Below are 17,389 nucleotides of genomic sequence, written 5' to 3' on the forward strand. Positions count from 1 at the left end.
TCCTACAGCACTTAAATGTTTTCTGAAACTATCCCAATGAATTATGATTTCTGATTGTATCAATTTCATTTCATTTCCAGCTAGTATCTCCTCATTGCATGACCTACCTTCTCTCGCAAGCAAAGAATATTACTAACTGGGGGAAAACAAGTAGGAAGAATGACTTTAATGAAAAGTTGAAAAGATACACGCTTTGTTAAATGAAGTTTCCTCAACAATGTTATAAATGCTAAGGGGAAAAGCGCTGTCCCAGGAAACAAGGGGCGCTGCAGGCACCCCAGGCCACGGGGGCCAGCCCACTGAAGCTGTATCACGCCGCAAGCCCTCCGCAATTTCCAGCCAGACACTAGCTGACCCCCGAAATTTCTGGGGGCTCCCACATGCCAGTAAGACAAACCGCAGGTGGGCCGTTAGCAAAGCTGTGCGGACCGCTCCCCACGGCTTCCCGAGCCGGTGCGTGTGCGGCGGGGAGGCAGGCCGCGCTCCCAAGGGCTGCCAGAGGCGCGGGCAGGGAGCCAGAGCCGCGCCAGCAGCGGGGCCGGCCGGCTCGAGTTGAGGAATCTCCCGAAGAAAACCATGAGGGGGCCACCGCCGAGGGCCTACAGTGGGTCCGCTCCACGCCCCAGGCCAAACCGACACGGGTCCAGGCACCGCCGGCAGCCCGGCGCCCCCACGGGTACTCACTTGCCTCAGCCACCGGGACCCGCGCCCCTCAGCGCCCGCCGGCCCCCCGGGGCAGCCCCCGGGGCAGCAGGCGGGCTCCGCATCGAGGCGCCCGAGGAGCCGGCGGGACCGAGTCCCACCAACAAGGGGCAGCGCCCACAGCTGGCGGGGCAGTAACGGCCGTAACGGAAAAGCCCCGCGCCCCGGAAGTGCTACTGGCCGGGCCGGGCCCGCCCCCGCCCCGCTGGCGGCCTGACCCGGAAGCAGTCGCGGCACGCTGACCGTGGCAGGGCCCGCGTCCCGCTATGGCTCCCAAGGGCGGCCCTGGCGGGCGGCAGCAGTCGGAGGAAGACTTGCTCCTCCAGGACTTCAGCCGCAACCTCTCCGCCAAGTCCTCCGCGCTCTTCTTCGGCAACGCCTTCATCGTGTCCGCCATCCCCATCTGTGAGCGGCGGGGGTCCCGGCGGGGCGGGCGGCAGGCCCTGGTGTGGGGGCCCCGGCGGTGCGGGGGGCGAGCGGCATGCCCCGGGGCGGGGGCCCCAGCGGTGCGGGGGGGTGAGCGGCATGCCCCGGGGCGGGGGAAGCGGCCGGCTCTGAGGGGAGCGGGGACTGCCCGCGGCCCGCTTCGGGCTCCTGGCCCGCTACCGGCTGCGGGTGGTGGTCCCCGGGCTGCTGGGGCTCACCTTGCCCGTTTGGGCCGACTGGCGGGGCGTCCTGGCTGCCAGCGTGCCGTGCCGAACGCGGCCCGGCAGGCTGCGTCGTGCCAGCCCGGGGCAGCGGGCACGGGCCGTGCGGCGCCCTGTGGGGGGGGCGAGCCGCTGAGGAGCACTGACGTGTCAGCGCCGGTGAGCCCGGCGGGCGGGCGGCGGCTTCTCACCGAGCCTGGGCCCCTCGGCCACAAGCAAAGCAGGTATCTGTGTTCGAAAGTGGTTTTTAAGGCAGTTCGAGGAGCCCTCCAAGTGATTTTGCAGGAACTGGTTTCGGTCTGGCAGAACCAGTGCTGAATTACAGCGCTCATAAACTCCGTAGGACTCCTGTGGGGGCGCTTTTCTTTGAGAGCGAAACTGCTCAAAATGTCTTTTTTTTTTCTTTCTTTCTTTAAGGGCTTTACTGGAGGATATGGCATATGGATCTGGTTCAGTCCGCAGTCCTGTATAGCGTAATGACCCTCATCAGTACCTACCTAGTAGCTTTTGCATATAAGAATGTCAAGTTTGTTCTCAAACACAAGTAAGTTTGGTGGCTCTTTGAAGTAGAAATTATTATTAAATAATTCATCAAAACCAGCTTTTCCAACATTTTTTATGAATGTCTGAAATGTTACTACAAAATCTATTTTATACAGAAGTGTCCCCTAATTGGTTTCCTTTACCTCTCTTGTAATTGTGAAATAGACTAGTCTTGTCAGCTAAGAGTACAACGAAATAACAAAAATGCCTTCATTCTCAGCAGGTATTGCCACAAACTGTAGTTGACTAATACTTTTAGTAATTTAATTATTTCTTATTGTCCCTTCAATTCAGAAAAACTGTTCAGTGTCTTGCTTAATTTTTGTTCTTCTCTGTAACTACAGCTTCCTATAACCCCAGGGTTGGGATTTCTTTTAATTTTTCAACTCTAATGTAAATGGTGTTTCTTACAGAGTAGCACAGAAAAGAGAAGATGCTGTTTCCAAAGAAGTTACTCGCAAGTTGTCTGAGGCAGACAATAGGAAGATGTCTCGTAAGGAGAAGGATGAAAGGTAATCCTCTCTGTTCTCTTCATTCTCTCCCTTCTTATAATACTGCCTGGTGTCTTTAAGGCTCTAGGTAGGGTGTTGGGGACTGTTGCTTTGCCATTGGGTTTTTTTCTGCATTCTGGTAAGTAGAATCACAGAATGATTTGGGTTGCAAGGGACCTTAAAGATGATCTAGTTCCAGCCCGCCTGACATACTGTCAGTTCTTTGTTCATCCATAAAGCCTTTTTGAGGCGAGTGATCAATGAAAGGTCTCAGACATTGAAACCTTTATCAATAGGTCCTATAAGGCAGCCTCTCAGTCCTCGAGCCACAAAGCAAAACAACACAACTTACTGTATACAGGCCTTCTGATAACTCCTCCGAGGAGTAAGCATCATGGCTGTCTTCAGAAATCAGAAAAGCTCCTTTTCTTAAGGATGGGCCACTGTGATGTATTTTGCGTAGTGGCACGCAGGCTCCTTCAGAATAGCATTTCCATATACTGCTGGGCCACACTGGCAATCACTGGTTGTACTTGTTACCCCTCACTGGCACATGTCAGTGTGCAGATTTCCAACTAAATAGGTCATACTAATATCCAGGCTATACCTGATGAGTGTATTGGGAAGCACTTAGTATTAGATGCTCATTAGGGCTGTACAAGGCATGAGGTAATGACCTGTCAGGTCTTTGGAGCAAAAAGCCTTATCTTCCTTTCTAATTTCTAATAGCAAGGCATGCAGGTGGCACGTTAACAGATACAGGCTCACAAGAAGTGTTACTTATGAAGGGCTAGGTTTGATGTGCCTGGTAGGAAAACAAGCGTAAGCCATTTAAGTGTACAGGTGCGGAGTATATGCAGGGGTTTGCCTTTAAGTAATGAGTTGACTGGTAGTTCTTGCTGCGCTCCATCTTTTAGAACCTAGCTATAACAAGAGCAGCCGTATGTGGTTTAGTACACCCTGGGTGTTAATCGCTTCACAGTGGTGTCTGTGCCAGGATATGCATGGATTTAAATAAGTTTGAAATAACGTCTCAACTTCTTCCTAGAATTCTGTGGAAGAAAAATGAAGTTGCAGACTATGAAGCAACGACTTTTTCCATCTTCTACAACAATACTCTCTTTCTGGTCTTGGTCATCATTGCTTCATTTTTTGTGCTGAAGAACTTCAACCCCACTGTGTATCCTTTATGTCATGCTTGAAACAACTGGAGTCTTACTCCTATTTGTTGTCAATAGTAGCTATGCTTCTCATGTGGGTTATGAGATTACTCTGTTGGTGCCTGCAGTTTGTTGTAGTATCACAGCTTAGAAACACTGTAACGTAAAAATAGAGGTGTCAAAAAGAAAAAAGTCCCCGTCATCTAAATGTTTAACATCTTGCTTTAAAGATACTGGTTGGACGATACACAGAAACTCTCAGGGCTTTGCTGTTAACAATTGTAATTGTGGAATGAGGAGGTGGCTTGTGTTCTTACAGGATGCTGCAGCAGTGGTTAATTGTCAGGTGCTCTTACGCCACAGGATTGTTTAGTTTCAGTAACCTCACAAGCAAAATTGTTACTTAAGCAAATAAGTACTGCCAGTCAGGGCCACGTATGTTAATTAAAGATCTTCTGTATTTAAGCATATTTATAAACACTTTTTTAAGAGAACAGGGTAAACTTTAGGCGTGTCTTAATTTTGAGGTGAAGTACAATGTCAGCGTCCTGCTAACAGCCTTGATTGTAAGCTATATTTCAAGTGATGATGTTGCAATTTCAAAACTCGTAGACAAAGACCATTTCAATTGCTTGTTTTTCATAAAACTTGTACTAAGTGTTCTATGCAAAAGAAGTGGTGCTTCACAAGTATATGTCCTTAACCTTTTCCCTACAGAAACTACATTCTTTCTATAAGTGCTTCATCTGGACTGATTGCTCTGCTATCTACAGGTTCCAAGTAGATAAAACCCCACAGCAGTTCATTTCTGTGAGAGGGTTCAACTATCATACAAAAGCTTAAGGGTGGAATAGGAATACATTTTTTGTTTATAATGTGACTGCTTGAGGGTATGGGGGGAGGGTTTGAATCCAAAAGGAATTATATTTACTCTTGGGATCTTTACACATTATTCAATAACAGAATTGATGATTTTTTTTACTTACCTAGCAAGGAAACGGCGTGTGAGCAGTTACCAAACGTAACCTTTCCAAAGCACCACGTAGGTGTGATGGTGCTACAAACTACTAGGCAAGTACAGCGTAGTGGGCTGCTACACAGCAGGCCAAATAGTTACACTTAAACCCCCTAACAGACTTCCCCTCTAAGTTTGGTGACTGTTACAAGAGCCAAACTCACTGGTGATGAAAAGTGACAATCCACCATTTATCATTGTAACTTGAAAAGTTTTAATAAAAAGGAGGCGCTTTTTTGTCATTTGATTCCTTGTATTTCCATTCCTAATTTTTAAAAATCCCTGGTATGTTCATGGGCAAGCAGTGTGTGTAGGTTTGTCAAATCTTTCTGCCTCTAGGAGAGAGGAGTCTTCTACAAGTTAGTGTACATACTGTATGTGTTGGAAATACTCCTCATTTTTAAGTAACTCGGAGTCAGGACAAATCTTAAACTTCCTAAAAAAATACTTCTGAAGTGGTTTGATACTTTCTGGTCCCGTCATCGTCTCCCCCCCCTTTCATCTCTAAAGTCATAAATAAATATAAAACAGTGCCAGTTTGCCTGGCACAACTTAATAAAAATGCTTTAGCTAGCTCTTTATGATGGGTTTATCAGATAATCCTTTTTTTCATGCTATTGGTGAAGCCGCTCTTAAGTTAAATGCTAAACTCTGCTACTGTTAATGGAATTCTATTGTAAAAGTTACAGATACTGCCATTACAGACTTGGAATCCTAAGCAGGGAAGAAAGAGAAAGCTTATAATCAGATTTAATGTAACAATGACTTTGCTGATCTTAACTTCAATGAGATTTGTATTTATGTAAAATAGAGTAAAAATGAAGATTCTGGAGTGCAGGAGACAGTGTATCTGGCCTGCCTTAGAGTATGCAGAGTTTGTGATTTCTCTAGTTCTGACAAACGCAACCAGGGCAGTCTCACAAAACTATTACCTAATGACCCAGTGCCTGCTGACTATTAATACTCAGCATCCTTTGGGATTGGGGGTTGGATGGGGGTCTTCAATCTCAACTCTCCACTGCTTGAGTTACTTCTACTTTGCTTCCCAGTACAGATAGTACTCTTCATGTGCTTACATCATGAAAATTCCAGCAGTTGTGGTGCACTTTAGAGGTGCCATTGAAATTACTTTTCTGGTCGGTCATTCAACACTCCAGATAAACTTCGTGGTTTTCCCTCAAAATAGTAGATTTTTCTTTTATCGCTTCTGCCTCCTTATTTGCTACTGAAAGGAGACTTCCCATATTGCTGGTGCCTGCCTTGCATAATTTTACTTTCCTTGGCCTATCACTTATTGTAAAGGATATAATTTGTATATATTTTAGTCTGTTTAGCATATGTAAAACAGATTTCTAACAGACCTATAAACAGTCAGAATCAAACATGAGGCAAGGTTGGCTGCTCTGTAAGCAACAGGACTTGAATGTTGCTGTTTCGCTGTCACGGGTGATTTGTTTTTGAGGTTTTTCTGGAGGGTTGTGTTTGTTTTTTCCCTTGCAATCCCCACTGCAAGTTCCACCCACTTTCTGTGGTATAATGCCAAAAGTTAGCCTAAGGATGGGCTACTGCTGGGCATCCCATTGCCCTCAGAGCATTAGGCAAGCTGACTTAAGCTTTTGCTCTAAGTAAGGGCAAATGCCATCTCATTTTCATTTTTTTTTTAAAAAAGAACGTTGGGAATTGATGTATTTTTAATACGTTGTTGGATTCCCATGAGTGTGAGAAGGGGGAGAGAGAACATTAAGTTGTACTGTTGGTCATGTTGGTCACGTTCTGTTAACTTCAGGCCAAAATGTTACATTCACCTGATGTCTGCCTCAAGAGACTTAACATCTAGAAGTACCTTCTCCGAGACGCACAGCCAGCCCAGCCCTTCGCTCCCCGGCTGTACCTGCTCCTCTGGCCCGAGGTCATTGTCCGTTGCCTGGCCCAGGTAGCGCTGAGGATTAGCGTGTCCCTGTGGAATGATACACACCCATTTTCAACGTAAACCATTGCTGTTTCAAAATCAGTCTCACCATTAGTAACAGGTCTCTTAAGTATAAAATTAGATGCACAAAATGCTTTTATTGTGTCCAAGCAGAAGTCGAAGTCAGACTGCATTTCTGGATATACAGTAGCTAAGTTCATTTACACATACCATAGCTCATGGGATTAAATACAGGAGAAGACAACTCAAGTATTAGTATCTGTTCACATGGCTCGTGAACACTGTGCACGCTCTGCAGATATCCTGGATTTAAGGGGACTAGAATACAAGGGTCCTACAAATACTGTACATAGTTGTACCCCCCTAGGAAATAGTGCCCGAAGTACACGATTCAATACGAGTGAGAAACAGCTACTGAAATCATAGATGTGTTTTACAAAGCAAACTCATGGTGAACTATGACACGGGTCTTAAGATGGGCAAATCAATATATAAATGCTTACTATCAACTCCTGTAGAGGGATGAAATGCTCACAAAAAACTACCTGATTAAAATGTGTCTTAAAAATACTATGCATTTACTTATGCCCGATTCCAGAACAAGTTAAAGCAAATGTAGCCTTCCACCAAATTACGTACCTGATTTTCTTTCTGGTATTTTTCAGCAGCCATATATTATATATGTATTTATAAGTATCTATATCCTTAAAAGCTCATGAATATTGAAATTTGCAATAGCTCTGTCTACAAGCAGGCAGAAGTAGAGGCAGGTTTCTATAGATGCAAAACCCAATATTTTATCATGGCTTTCATGGTTTAAGGTTAACTTAACATTAGAATTTGCAAACAGCTGTTGTTTTTATTAACCTGACATGCGAGGTTGGGTTTTCTACCTGTGCTCTTCTGTCTTGTACTCAGAAATATGTCCTATGAGCACTCCACAGCTGAAGTAATTGTATAGTTAGGAGCTGAGCTATCTAATTTCTAACTAATTCTCCGTATTACATCCTTTATTCAACTACAAACAAAATCTAAAGCTTATATTCAGCATAAAAAAGAGAACAGAAAATCTGAGCTTGCCCCTTCTATCTGTTAACCTGAAGAAACTTTATAGTTGAGATTTCCCAAATATGGTTTTATTAAAACCTTAAATTGTGTCTGGCTTTTCTTCATTGAAAAAATAGATCTGTACATCCTTCTTTAATTACCAAGTACCTGAAGGTTATAAATTATTTTTTGCTTTACAAGTGTTTTCCACAGCACAAGCATGAGGTGCTAAGAGTAAAGTAAAAAATGAATTCAGTTGAAGTTAAGAAAATACAAGATCATTCTTGGTTAGAAGAGAGATAACTGTGCTTTTAAATTTCACTGCAGATTAGTAGCAACAGCACACATCTCAAAGGATCCAGTGACAGTAGACACCAAGCAGCAAGCTGCTGAATGATTCTCATGACCGGATATTAATTCGGGACTGTACTTCTGTACAGAGCACTTTTTAAACCATGCAGTCCAGGTAATTCATGCATTGCATTATGATCTGTAGTCCTTCTTGCTGTAGGGCTTATTTCCCAGAATATTATCTATTTCGTTTACAATATGGGATGTCATCTTTGGAAGGACCTGGGGGTAGAAGAAAACTGATGTTTAATCAAGCTTCCATTAAAGGTTTTTCCAAATCTAAATCTAAATTTTATCAAACAACATTTCCTCTGGGTTTTTAAACATCCATCTAATACCTTTCTGCCTTAAAGGAAAAATGGCTGCAGTATCTTTACCCAGTGAGAGAATCACAGAAGTACTCTGAAACTTCACATGCACGGTGTTGCCCAGCTGCAGTGGAAAGCAAGCTGGTGGCAAGAGCACCACGGGAAGCTCTTATTATGAAAAGCAACAGAGAATAATTAAGGTGGGTGCAAGTGACACGTGCCCCACAGAAGACTTAGCACAGAATATATCACAACATGCCCTGCAATTCGGTCTGTTGCTTTTTCAGGTACATTAAACCTGCTGGTGCCACCCTTCTGTTACTGGATACAGCTGTAACTACTGCAAATGGTGCCAAGTCATGGGGATACACCATAGGTTTGCGTAATTAATGTGCATAACTAGAACTGGAAGACACCTGAAACAAGATACAAAGTATTAAAACTATATTAAAAGAAGTAGGGTGCTGGTACCAAGGCATGCTGGTGTTACCCGCACAGGGAGCTGAACAGTAGCCCACCACTGGGCTGAGGTGCCACCACCACCTGCACTTGCCTGTATGGCTCCAAGGTTCTCTATCAGCTGCTCTGGGTTGGAAGATCCCAGAAGGACGGAGCTCACCCCTTCATTTCTCAGGCACCATGCTGGGAATAAAGTCACAAGTTGGTCAGGAACATAGGCTTTGCGACATGGCATTACTCCAGATCCTAATGCCTGTCAGAGCTTCTGTCTGACAGAGCCGAGTAACTGCCGGCTTCCACCCGTGAAGGGACCATTCGGAGAAACAGGGAGGTCAGGGCTGGAGCCCCGAGGATGGCCCAAGATACACTAGACCTCTTGTCAATCAAAGCCTGGTGATGATGATGCTGGAAACAATCTTATTTCAAGTAATTTTTAAATCTACCACTTAAATTTTTTGTAAAAGAATGTTATTATTGCGTGAGGCTAGCGGACCGAGGGTAACCTCAAAAACAATACACAGCATTTTAATATCCTACAGTGTGTTTTGTTCTTTTACTGTGTTCCTTGAAACGCGTTGGTGCCCTGGGTTTGGGTTAGCCTTCTCCTAATGAGCTGTTGCTTTGTCCGCCTTCAGTCTTTCCTTCTTGCATTTTGTTCCATAAGCCCTGATAGCAAATAATCATTTAAGCATTTTAAATAATAAACAGATCTATAGATACTGGCAAAGATAAAGCCATCCTTGCTCCTGTTTGAAAGGCGACACACCTTTGCCTGTGCCACATTCACCTAACCATCCCGATACTTAACAGATGTCAGGAGCACTTACAGAGCTCCCCTGGCTGTAGGGGTCTGCATAGGATCTCGCCTGCACTCTGCTCTCACCAGCCCGTAAGGCACCAACTTTCTGCCAGCATTGCAGAGTATTTCCCTTCGCACTACGGGAACACGAGCTGGGTCCAGTGCTGGTGACAGCAGTGACAGTCGTCGCCCGCCCTGTCACCTACCGACAGCCAGCTGGGGCAGCGTGCACCCGAGGCGCTCGGCGATGGGCGACAGGTCCTTCAGCTTCCCCTGCTGCTTCCTGCCTTCCTCGCTGATGATTTTCTCTTTCAGCCACTGGTAGCACTGGAGGTGAATTACATTGCAATCGACTGTTAGCTTTAATCTTCCAAAATGGAAAGTTTAAGGCAATTACAAACAGCTCTTAAAAAGCCATATCCAACCCAGGAGGTAATGGAAGCTAAATAACACGATGCTTTGCTACCCGAAGCAATTACAACAGGACCAGGACGTCTCTGGTGGGAGCCTGACTGTCTCTCTCTGGCTTTACGCCACTGGTGGATTCAGTCCGGAAGCGGGAACCTCCTCAGCTTTATTTTTGGACCACTGAATCCCATCGTAGAGTGGGAAAAAGTGAAATACTAGTCAACTTGAGAAGATTTTGACACAGACCCCCTCCCCCCAAAATGGTGAAAGAACATCTGACCTTGCTCAAGATTTATTATTACCATTCAAGATTAGAAAATTAATTAAATGAAGCTGAGATTTCCATTCTCCCAGCTCCAGAATGGAGACTTGATTCTGCTTCACTCTCATCAATTTAGTTTGGATCCCTCTCTGTGATGCTACCTTCTTAGCTAGCTTTCACTAAATGTTAATAATACATTTTATTTTGGAAAAAAATCCCAAATGCAATGAAATACCACATTTGAAAATGCTGCCTTTTGTAAGTAAGTCAATGTAGACTGCATCTTTCCTTTAAAAAGCACCAAGATGAACAAAAACCAGCACAGGGATGTGCGTCAGTCTGCTGGCACTTGTCAGGCAGCATTGGCTTTTGCCCATCAGCTGATACAGAGGCTCAAATACCATTTTTTTCAAATCTGTGACATTCTAGTGGTCTGCTGTTTTTCAAACTGTTGAATAATACACCTGCCATGGGCATGTATAGGAGGAGACCCCATAACCCCCAATAAGAATAAAATCAGGATAATCGTTGGAGCAACTGAGTGCTGTGGTGATGATGCTGCAATGCTAAAACCTGTTAGAGAGGGCTGCTGCCCTGCCTGGCAAAGGGCGGGACCACAGAGGACCCCCAAGTTTTGTGGGGTGCTGGGGGCCTGCCCTGCTGCAGGGCTCCCTGGAGGGATGCTGCGGGGCTGAGCTCCCACCGTGGCTCGCCCCCATGCACTCGCTGCCTGGTGGGTTGGTGCCCAGGGACATGTGGGCAGAAAAGCGATGTCCAAGCCTGTTTTACCCACTCCGTGGTTAAGAGGGTTTGAAGTCACAGCAGCTGCATCGATTCACAACAGCTGGGAGCATCATGGACAACAGAACTGCTGGGCTTGTGTCCTCTCGCTGATGGTGTCCAGTCAATGTAAGGGTGGTGACAACATACTTTTGCAGACACCCCCCCCGCCTGGCTCCAGTCACGTGCTGCCCCACAACCAGCTCGCAGCCATCAGCTCACAGTGATGGGAATGCGAGCGTCTTTATAACCCAGATTCTCCCGTACTTTGGAGTACGGTTGCCAGAGAAACTGAGCGGATCTATCAATACAGCAGCACACAGGCCAGCCTTTGCATGAGGGATCTGTTTTCCCTTTGTTATTTTCCTGCCCTCACAGAAGCAGCACATTTACTTTTCTCAAACGTGCAAAAAGAATATACCTTTAGTGCAGCCCTTGAGCTTTCAGGGACACCGTTGCCATATTTCCCTGAGATGATCCCACAGGCCAGTGGAGACCAAGTCATTGCCCCGACTCCTGCAGAGAAAACAGAGAAGTAGGCTTCAGGAGACTGCAGGAAATCAGAGTTGTATCAAAAATAGGACTTTCAGTTAAAAAAATACAAGCAAAACAATTGCTGATTGCTTCCATTGCTGCTGGCAGGGACACCTGGTCAGTGCCTCCCAGGAAGATGCTGCTGGTGCCCTGATGAATACACCGATCAGCATATTCATCCAAAACCTCACTGTGAGAGCCCCAGCCCCACCCTGGCTCCTGCTGCAGCGAAGGACCCACACTCCTGACCCCTGACCAGGTATCTCCTACGCCCGCTCTGCCTGGCACCCTCATGTCCTTCTCATCCTGGCTCTGCTTGGCAGGGGCACCAGCTCCTGGCCACCCCCCAGCACAGCCCCCAGCACAGCCGTGCCGGGCACCATGGCCGGAGACCCCCCAGGAGGCATCAGGGTCCTCCGATGTGGGACAGAGGTGGCACCTCCGGGGCTGCAGGAGGCTTGAAGAGTAAGAAGCAGCCATGGAATTAACACCTATTTCTATCAGAGGCACAGTAAGCCGGTTTTTCTCTTGAGTCATTAGATAGATGCGCGTCTGTCCCCTCCAGGCCCAGGGAAGGAGAGCGCTGTTCCCATCTAGAGCCCCAGATCAGCCCGTGCTCTGTTTCTTTCTGCAAATGGAATAGCCGGCAGGCACAGCAGTCTCAGACTCACCGATTTTGTGATATAATTCCGGCAGCTGAACCTCCACTTTCTCTCTTTGGAAAAGATGGTATTCAGCTTGTTCACACACAGGTGGTATCATGTTAAACTGCCTGGCTACGGAGTAGGCTTCCTGCAGAAAAGAAGTCAGTAGATAAACGACTAGGTTAAGGAAAAGCATCTTGTAGGATAGAACCTACCAGCCAGCGCTCCTTGAGCGTACAGGAGACGACGAACCCAAGCTTCACTCTGCCTTCGCAAGGGCTATCCCTTAGCACGTCCCCACGCACACCGCCATGCCAAGGCAGAGATGCAGCCGCATTGCTGGCTGTGCTGCTCCCCCGCTGCCCCCGCGCCCACCACAGCAGGGCACGTGCCCACCCCCTGCCGCTGCCAGCCCCAAGCTGCTGCGCCGGCTCAGCAGTGAGCCGAACAACTGCCCGGCTGAGATGGTGGGTGCTGAGATTGTTTATCGTGTTTTGACCCCGCTGCAAGAAGCAGGGACTGGCAGAACGCTCCTGGCATCTCTCAGGACTGTAGAACAGTTTGGGTGGGAAGGACCCAAGGTCACCAAGTCCAACCCCTGGCAGTGAGCAGGGACATCTCCAGCCAGAGCAGCCCGCTCAGAGCCCCGTCCAGCCTGGCCTTGAACATTTCCAGGGATGAGGCATCCACCACTTCTCCGAGCAACAACAAATGCTTCTGAGGAAGCGTTAAGGACAAGCTGTCTGGGTGCTGGTTCCCCAGCCTAGGGTTTCTGAGGTAAAGCCAACGAGGAGGTCCCTACGGCCAGGCAGGGGTATTTCCCATCTGCACCTCTGGACACAACATGTTCAGAGCGGTGCCGCCCGTGGGGGCTTCTCCCCTGCACAGGGACCCTTCCCACCGCGGCAGCAGCCCCGATGGTCCCACAGGTCATGGGGCTGCTGCTGAGAGCCACGTCTTAAATGGGGCAGCAGTGGCCACGGGCATGGACATCAAACAGGCCCTTTACCAAAAGTCTTGAAGTCAACCAAATAAAACTAGAATTAAACAAACCCCCATTAAACCAGCCAGGACCCCCAAACCACTAGATCAGTCCATCTTCTAGTTAACATCAGGCTCATTAGAGAAGGGGTTTTAAAACTATTTTAGGTGAAAAGGTGTTGGATGGAGTAAAACGCAGACATCCCCAGCCCAGTCACACGCTCGTGGTTCAGCTCCCAGCATGGCTTCCAGCAGGCGCTTGCAGCCTGGACGGACGGAGAACTACCGAGTGCCAGCGCTTCCCTAAAGATCGACTTTACCATGATCTCCATAGCGCTCCAGCGCGACGTTCCCCAGTACATCGCCATGCCTTGATTTATTACATGTGTCATCGCTCGGACAATTTCTAAAGGAGGCAAAAAAAGTAGTATGAGAACTGCACAGAGGCCAATTTTTCAGCACCAAATCCTCCCAAAGCCACTTAGAAATGCCTAGTGTGCTGACAAGCCTGAGCAGCTTTGCATTAAACACTACTTCTGCTGCGCCTCTTTCTCAAGCATGGATGAAAAAGCATTGACAGTACAAATGAAAAGACATTTATCCTATCCTGCAGTTTAAAAACTGCCTTTACCAACTGGCTATTGCCTACCACCTCCTTACAATAATATTTCTTTTAAAATTTAACACAAGAGGGCAGCACAGTCGAAAAATAAACTAAAAGATCAATTACATTTATTTTAAAATTTGTTTACTAAAAGCCTATATCTGGTGCTGCTTCTTTTTACAAGGAATATTGGGATGCTGAGGATAAAGTTGCAAAACTGGATGATTGAACCCTGCTCTGCCGAGGGCCCCTTGCCCACAGGAGGATCAGGCAGCACCTCTGCAAAACCCAGCACCGCTCCTCAGCGCAGCAGTCCCGTGGTCCTCATTCTCCTTTGGGAAGGTGGAAGCCTGCGAGGCTGCATGCACCAGGACAGCATCTTTAATTTCCATCCGTCAGACCTTTGCTGAGCAGCCCCGTCTTCTTGTGCAGGGGAAAACCCCATTATAAACTTTAGCTTGTGAGAAAAGGAGAAAAACTTGTCTATCTTCATGGTTTCATGGGAGGTTGCAGAGCCTGGTAGGATGCCTTGCTAATGCTATAAATAAAATAGTCCCTGCTTACTGCTTGCAGCTCATTTTTCAGCCTTATTTCTGCCTGGAAGCAGTCTGCTGGGTACATGGTGTATGGGGATCCAGGCAGTGCCCATCGCATCGCTGCTGCAGAGGAGCCAGGGGCTGAGTGGGGTCCCCAGGGCAGGAGGGTCTGGGGACTAGTGGGGTCTGCAGCCCCGGGGGGGACAGTCCTCATGAGCAACTATGAGAGCATAAATAACTGCCCTGGCTGCAGTAATAAATTCATATTTCTTACTGAGCTTTGGCACTCCCTGCCCTTTGGAGCTGAGCAGTGGCTGCCAGGGCACTGGCACTACACTGGCCACTAGCAGCACATCATTTAAATGGAGAGAAATGGGCTAAACTCACTCAGAGAAGCAAAAAAAAAAAAAAAAAAAAAAAAGTAATAAAAAAATAATTCACACTTAGTCACCACTCCCAGTACCGCACAAGGCACCCCGCAGTCAGTGGGTGCTGCCACCTCTCAGTGTGCTCTTCCCTTGGGAAAGCGGCAAGGAACCCGTACTCCACACCTACACCATTGATTTCTGACCCATCAAACTACATGAAATGACTCTGGTCAGGCACAGGGCTGCGCGGAGGAGCCCTGTGGACCTGTTAAATCCCTTGGCGTGCCTGCTGTTACTGGCACAATGAATCTGGGCACTGCTGTCTCAAGATCAAGATGAGCTGCCTTTTATATCATGAGGATTCTCATCCTATTTATGGAAAGAAAAAAAGAAAGGGAGCTTGGCAGAGGGGAGATTACACTGCCAATCTTGATGTTATTGTGAGATTTCTTCTGCAGGCAGCGACAAGCAGCTAAAGATGATGAAGTCTCCATTTATAACCTCAGAGGGCTGTACATGAGACTCTGCGCCTCTTGTGCTGAGCTCCTGCCTTCCCACGGGAAGGGGAGATTTCCTCTCAAGGGACACATTGGCTTGAGGAGTCTTTCCCCTGATGAAGAAGAGAGTTCAAATGCCAAATATTGTTTTCTTCTTTTTGTTTTTCCCCCCTCTTTCATTTTGGCCAAAGTCACACTTTTCTCTATTTCTAAGCATTTTATTCTTGGGCATGTCCTAGCCCAACAAAACGCCCCGCTATCAGGCAGCTACCCGAGGCGCGCGGTGTGTGATGGGCAGCTGCACGGCAATCCCTCCCTCCCCGGCAGCCCCAGCTTCTCTCTGCCTTTAGGTTTCTATTTTTGCCACACTACCGTTTAGGAATTTTGATAAGCATTTCATCATACGCCTCTTACACATTTCAGTCCATGGTTGTTTCCATTTCTCCCACCTCTAGTCCTTTCAAGAAAAACTGAAGTCAACTCAAAAAAAAAAGAAAAAAAAAGTATATATATATATCTATATCTCTTCTTGTTTACCAGAGCCTGCTCCCATGGGCATGGTGATGGGATGGATTGTGAAGAGCACATGTCTGGATCACTCGGTCTGCCAGCTGGATGGCACAAATGGCATCGCTTAAGAAGGGAATATTTTTTAAAAAAATATAAATGGATCTTTCAAACCCCAGAAAACAGCTTTCAGTGGCAAAATAATAATAATAATAATAATAATTTTGAAGTGGCTTAAAGTTCCCTGACAGGAACCACACCACCTTCCCTCCCTGCTTGTCAGGGCTGTGGGCTGGCTGATGCAACTCCCCCAGCACTGTGACAACAGAGGGTCTCACCGGGGCACCCTAGGGACCCTCCTTCCCCTCGGCCAGAGCTGCCCTGCTTGCTGCTGGGAAAACCACTTGGGATGAGGAAAAAAAGCATCTGCTAGCACAGTTGGGGGATCAGCTCTCCAGCCTGACTAACAAGGCATGAAACCTGCCGAAATTCAGGAGAGAACCCAGGCCCTTCCCATCACCCATCTCCAGAGGTCCCAGCACGGGGGGACCAGGCGCTGGCGGGGTCCCCCAGGCACAGGATGGCCCCACATGTGGCTGAGCCCAGCGAGGGCAGCCCCTCACCTGCCTGCCCCAGGAACAGCCCTGGGCAAGGGGGGACACGGCTGCCCTGAACAGGGACCAAGGGCCTGCCTGCAGGGTTATGCAAAGGGCTTTGAGCGGGATACTCATCTCCAGATGCTCCTTGAAGCTAATATTGTATTGCTTTTACAATGGAAAGCTTTTTTAGTCTGCTCAGAGACTTTTAAGAAAGGTAAATACATTTCTGATTTTCACATTAAGCAAGCTTTGCCTGCCCCTTTGGGGACCAGAGTTGCCTACGATAAAGAAATCTGTATTAAACGCTCATCTTCTCTTATTAGCTCTGCGTCCCCCATGCCTTCTAAGGCAGCCCGAGCGGGGCCGGCAGCAGCGCGGGCGACGGGGAGCGACCCTGCTGCGGCTGGGGACCCCCAGGTGAGCGGCTGCTCCGCCGCCTGCTGATGCCCGTGGGCACACGCATCACAGCAGTGAGAGCAGAGGAACCTCACCTGCATGCAGCAAGCGAGGAAAACACAACGCACATTGGAAGTCTATCCTTCATTGGGTTGTACCTTACCGCAGGCAACCGTGCTGCTTGCTGGAGCGGGACCCTCGCGTGCTGTCACGAGCAGCACAAGCAGGGGACGTCTGAAGGTTACCTACCAACCACTCTCCATCAGAAGCGGCTATTTACTCGTGGGAAAAGCATAGGCATGTAAGGAGATGGAGCAGGGATTGCATGTCTTGCGGAGGCAGCTCAGCACTTACTGCACACGCCAGAGAGCGCAGAACTGACAGATGGTTCAACAGATGCTCTGGGATAGAAGTGGCTTAGTAGGTGAACCATGAAAAAAAAGCACCAAGTACATAGAAAGAATCAACACCAGACCATTCATAATAAAAATGTCCCTTTTTTCACCCTGCTCGAAATCTCACCAAGCACCACAGTTTATACCTTATTGCCAAGCTCTGGCGCTGCTACCAGTATCTGTAGCATCTTAAAAGCCGCAATCAGCTGTGCTGCGCGGGCGTGGGTAATATATTCAGCATTGCCTCCTTAGATGACAACTGACTGAGCGGAGAGGTCATTTCTCCCTCCAAGATACAACATGTCATCTTCCTTGACCTCATCAGCTACCGCAAAATCCTCACCGGTCCTACACCCCCAGGCAGTGCCGCAAGCGGGTGCCGCGGGCGCTGGTCAGCCAGGGCAGCGGTGCTGCCGTCCCTCCAGG

At 47.7% G+C, this 17,389-nt stretch overlaps 3 protein-coding genes across 10 annotated transcripts in view; 1 reads left to right on the plus strand and 2 right to left on the minus strand.

Annotated features, from left to right (window-relative positions):
• The window catches only part of TIPARP (TCDD inducible poly(ADP-ribose) polymerase), a 40,808-nt gene extending 39,971 nt beyond the window's left edge, over window positions 1–837 (minus strand). The window contains exon 1 of one of the 2 annotated variants that reach the window (XM_055723208.1): window positions 685–837. The gene's annotated coding sequence lies outside the window, so the exon portion shown is untranslated. The remainder of the gene's footprint in view (window positions 1–684) is intronic. The other variant, XM_055723207.1, reaches the window with a different exon arrangement.
• A 24-nt stretch (window positions 838–861) lies between these two features.
• SSR3 (signal sequence receptor subunit 3) lies at window positions 862–4,805 on the plus strand. The gene is made up of 5 exons (XM_055723213.1): window positions 862–1,107; window positions 1,767–1,893; window positions 2,306–2,404; window positions 3,432–3,563; window positions 4,261–4,805. The coding sequence occupies exons 1-5, from the start codon at window positions 969–971 to the stop codon at window positions 4,325–4,327; spliced, it is 564 nt and encodes a 187-aa protein (XP_055579188.1). The 5' UTR covers window positions 862–968; the 3' UTR covers window positions 4,328–4,805.
• Window positions 4,806–7,602: 2,797 nt separating this feature from the next.
• Window positions 7,603–17,389, minus strand: part of KCNAB1 (potassium voltage-gated channel subfamily A regulatory beta subunit 1) — a 72,559-nt gene continuing 62,772 nt past the window's right edge. For 4 of the 7 annotated variants that reach the window (XM_027806688.2, XM_055723209.1, XM_055723211.1 and 1 more), the window contains exons 9-13: window positions 13,382–13,467; window positions 12,108–12,228; window positions 11,324–11,418; window positions 9,659–9,779; window positions 8,502–8,836 (exon numbers count right to left, since the gene is read on the minus strand). In XM_027806688.2, coding sequence (XP_027662489.2) covers window positions 8,637–8,836; window positions 9,659–9,779; window positions 11,324–11,418; window positions 12,108–12,228; window positions 13,382–13,467 — 623 coding nt within the window. In that variant the 3' untranslated portion in view covers window positions 8,502–8,636. Of the gene's footprint in view, window positions 8,109–8,501; window positions 8,837–9,658; window positions 9,780–11,323; window positions 11,419–12,107; window positions 12,229–13,381; window positions 13,468–17,389 lie in introns of those variants that run through there. The other 3 variants (XM_005440146.4, XM_005440147.4, XM_005440148.4) reach the window with 1 other exon arrangement.

Source organism: Falco cherrug, chromosome 11 (genome assembly GCF_023634085.1).
Source record: "Falco cherrug isolate bFalChe1 chromosome 11, bFalChe1.pri, whole genome shotgun sequence".
Taxonomy (NCBI): domain Eukaryota; kingdom Metazoa; phylum Chordata; class Aves; order Falconiformes; family Falconidae; genus Falco; species Falco cherrug.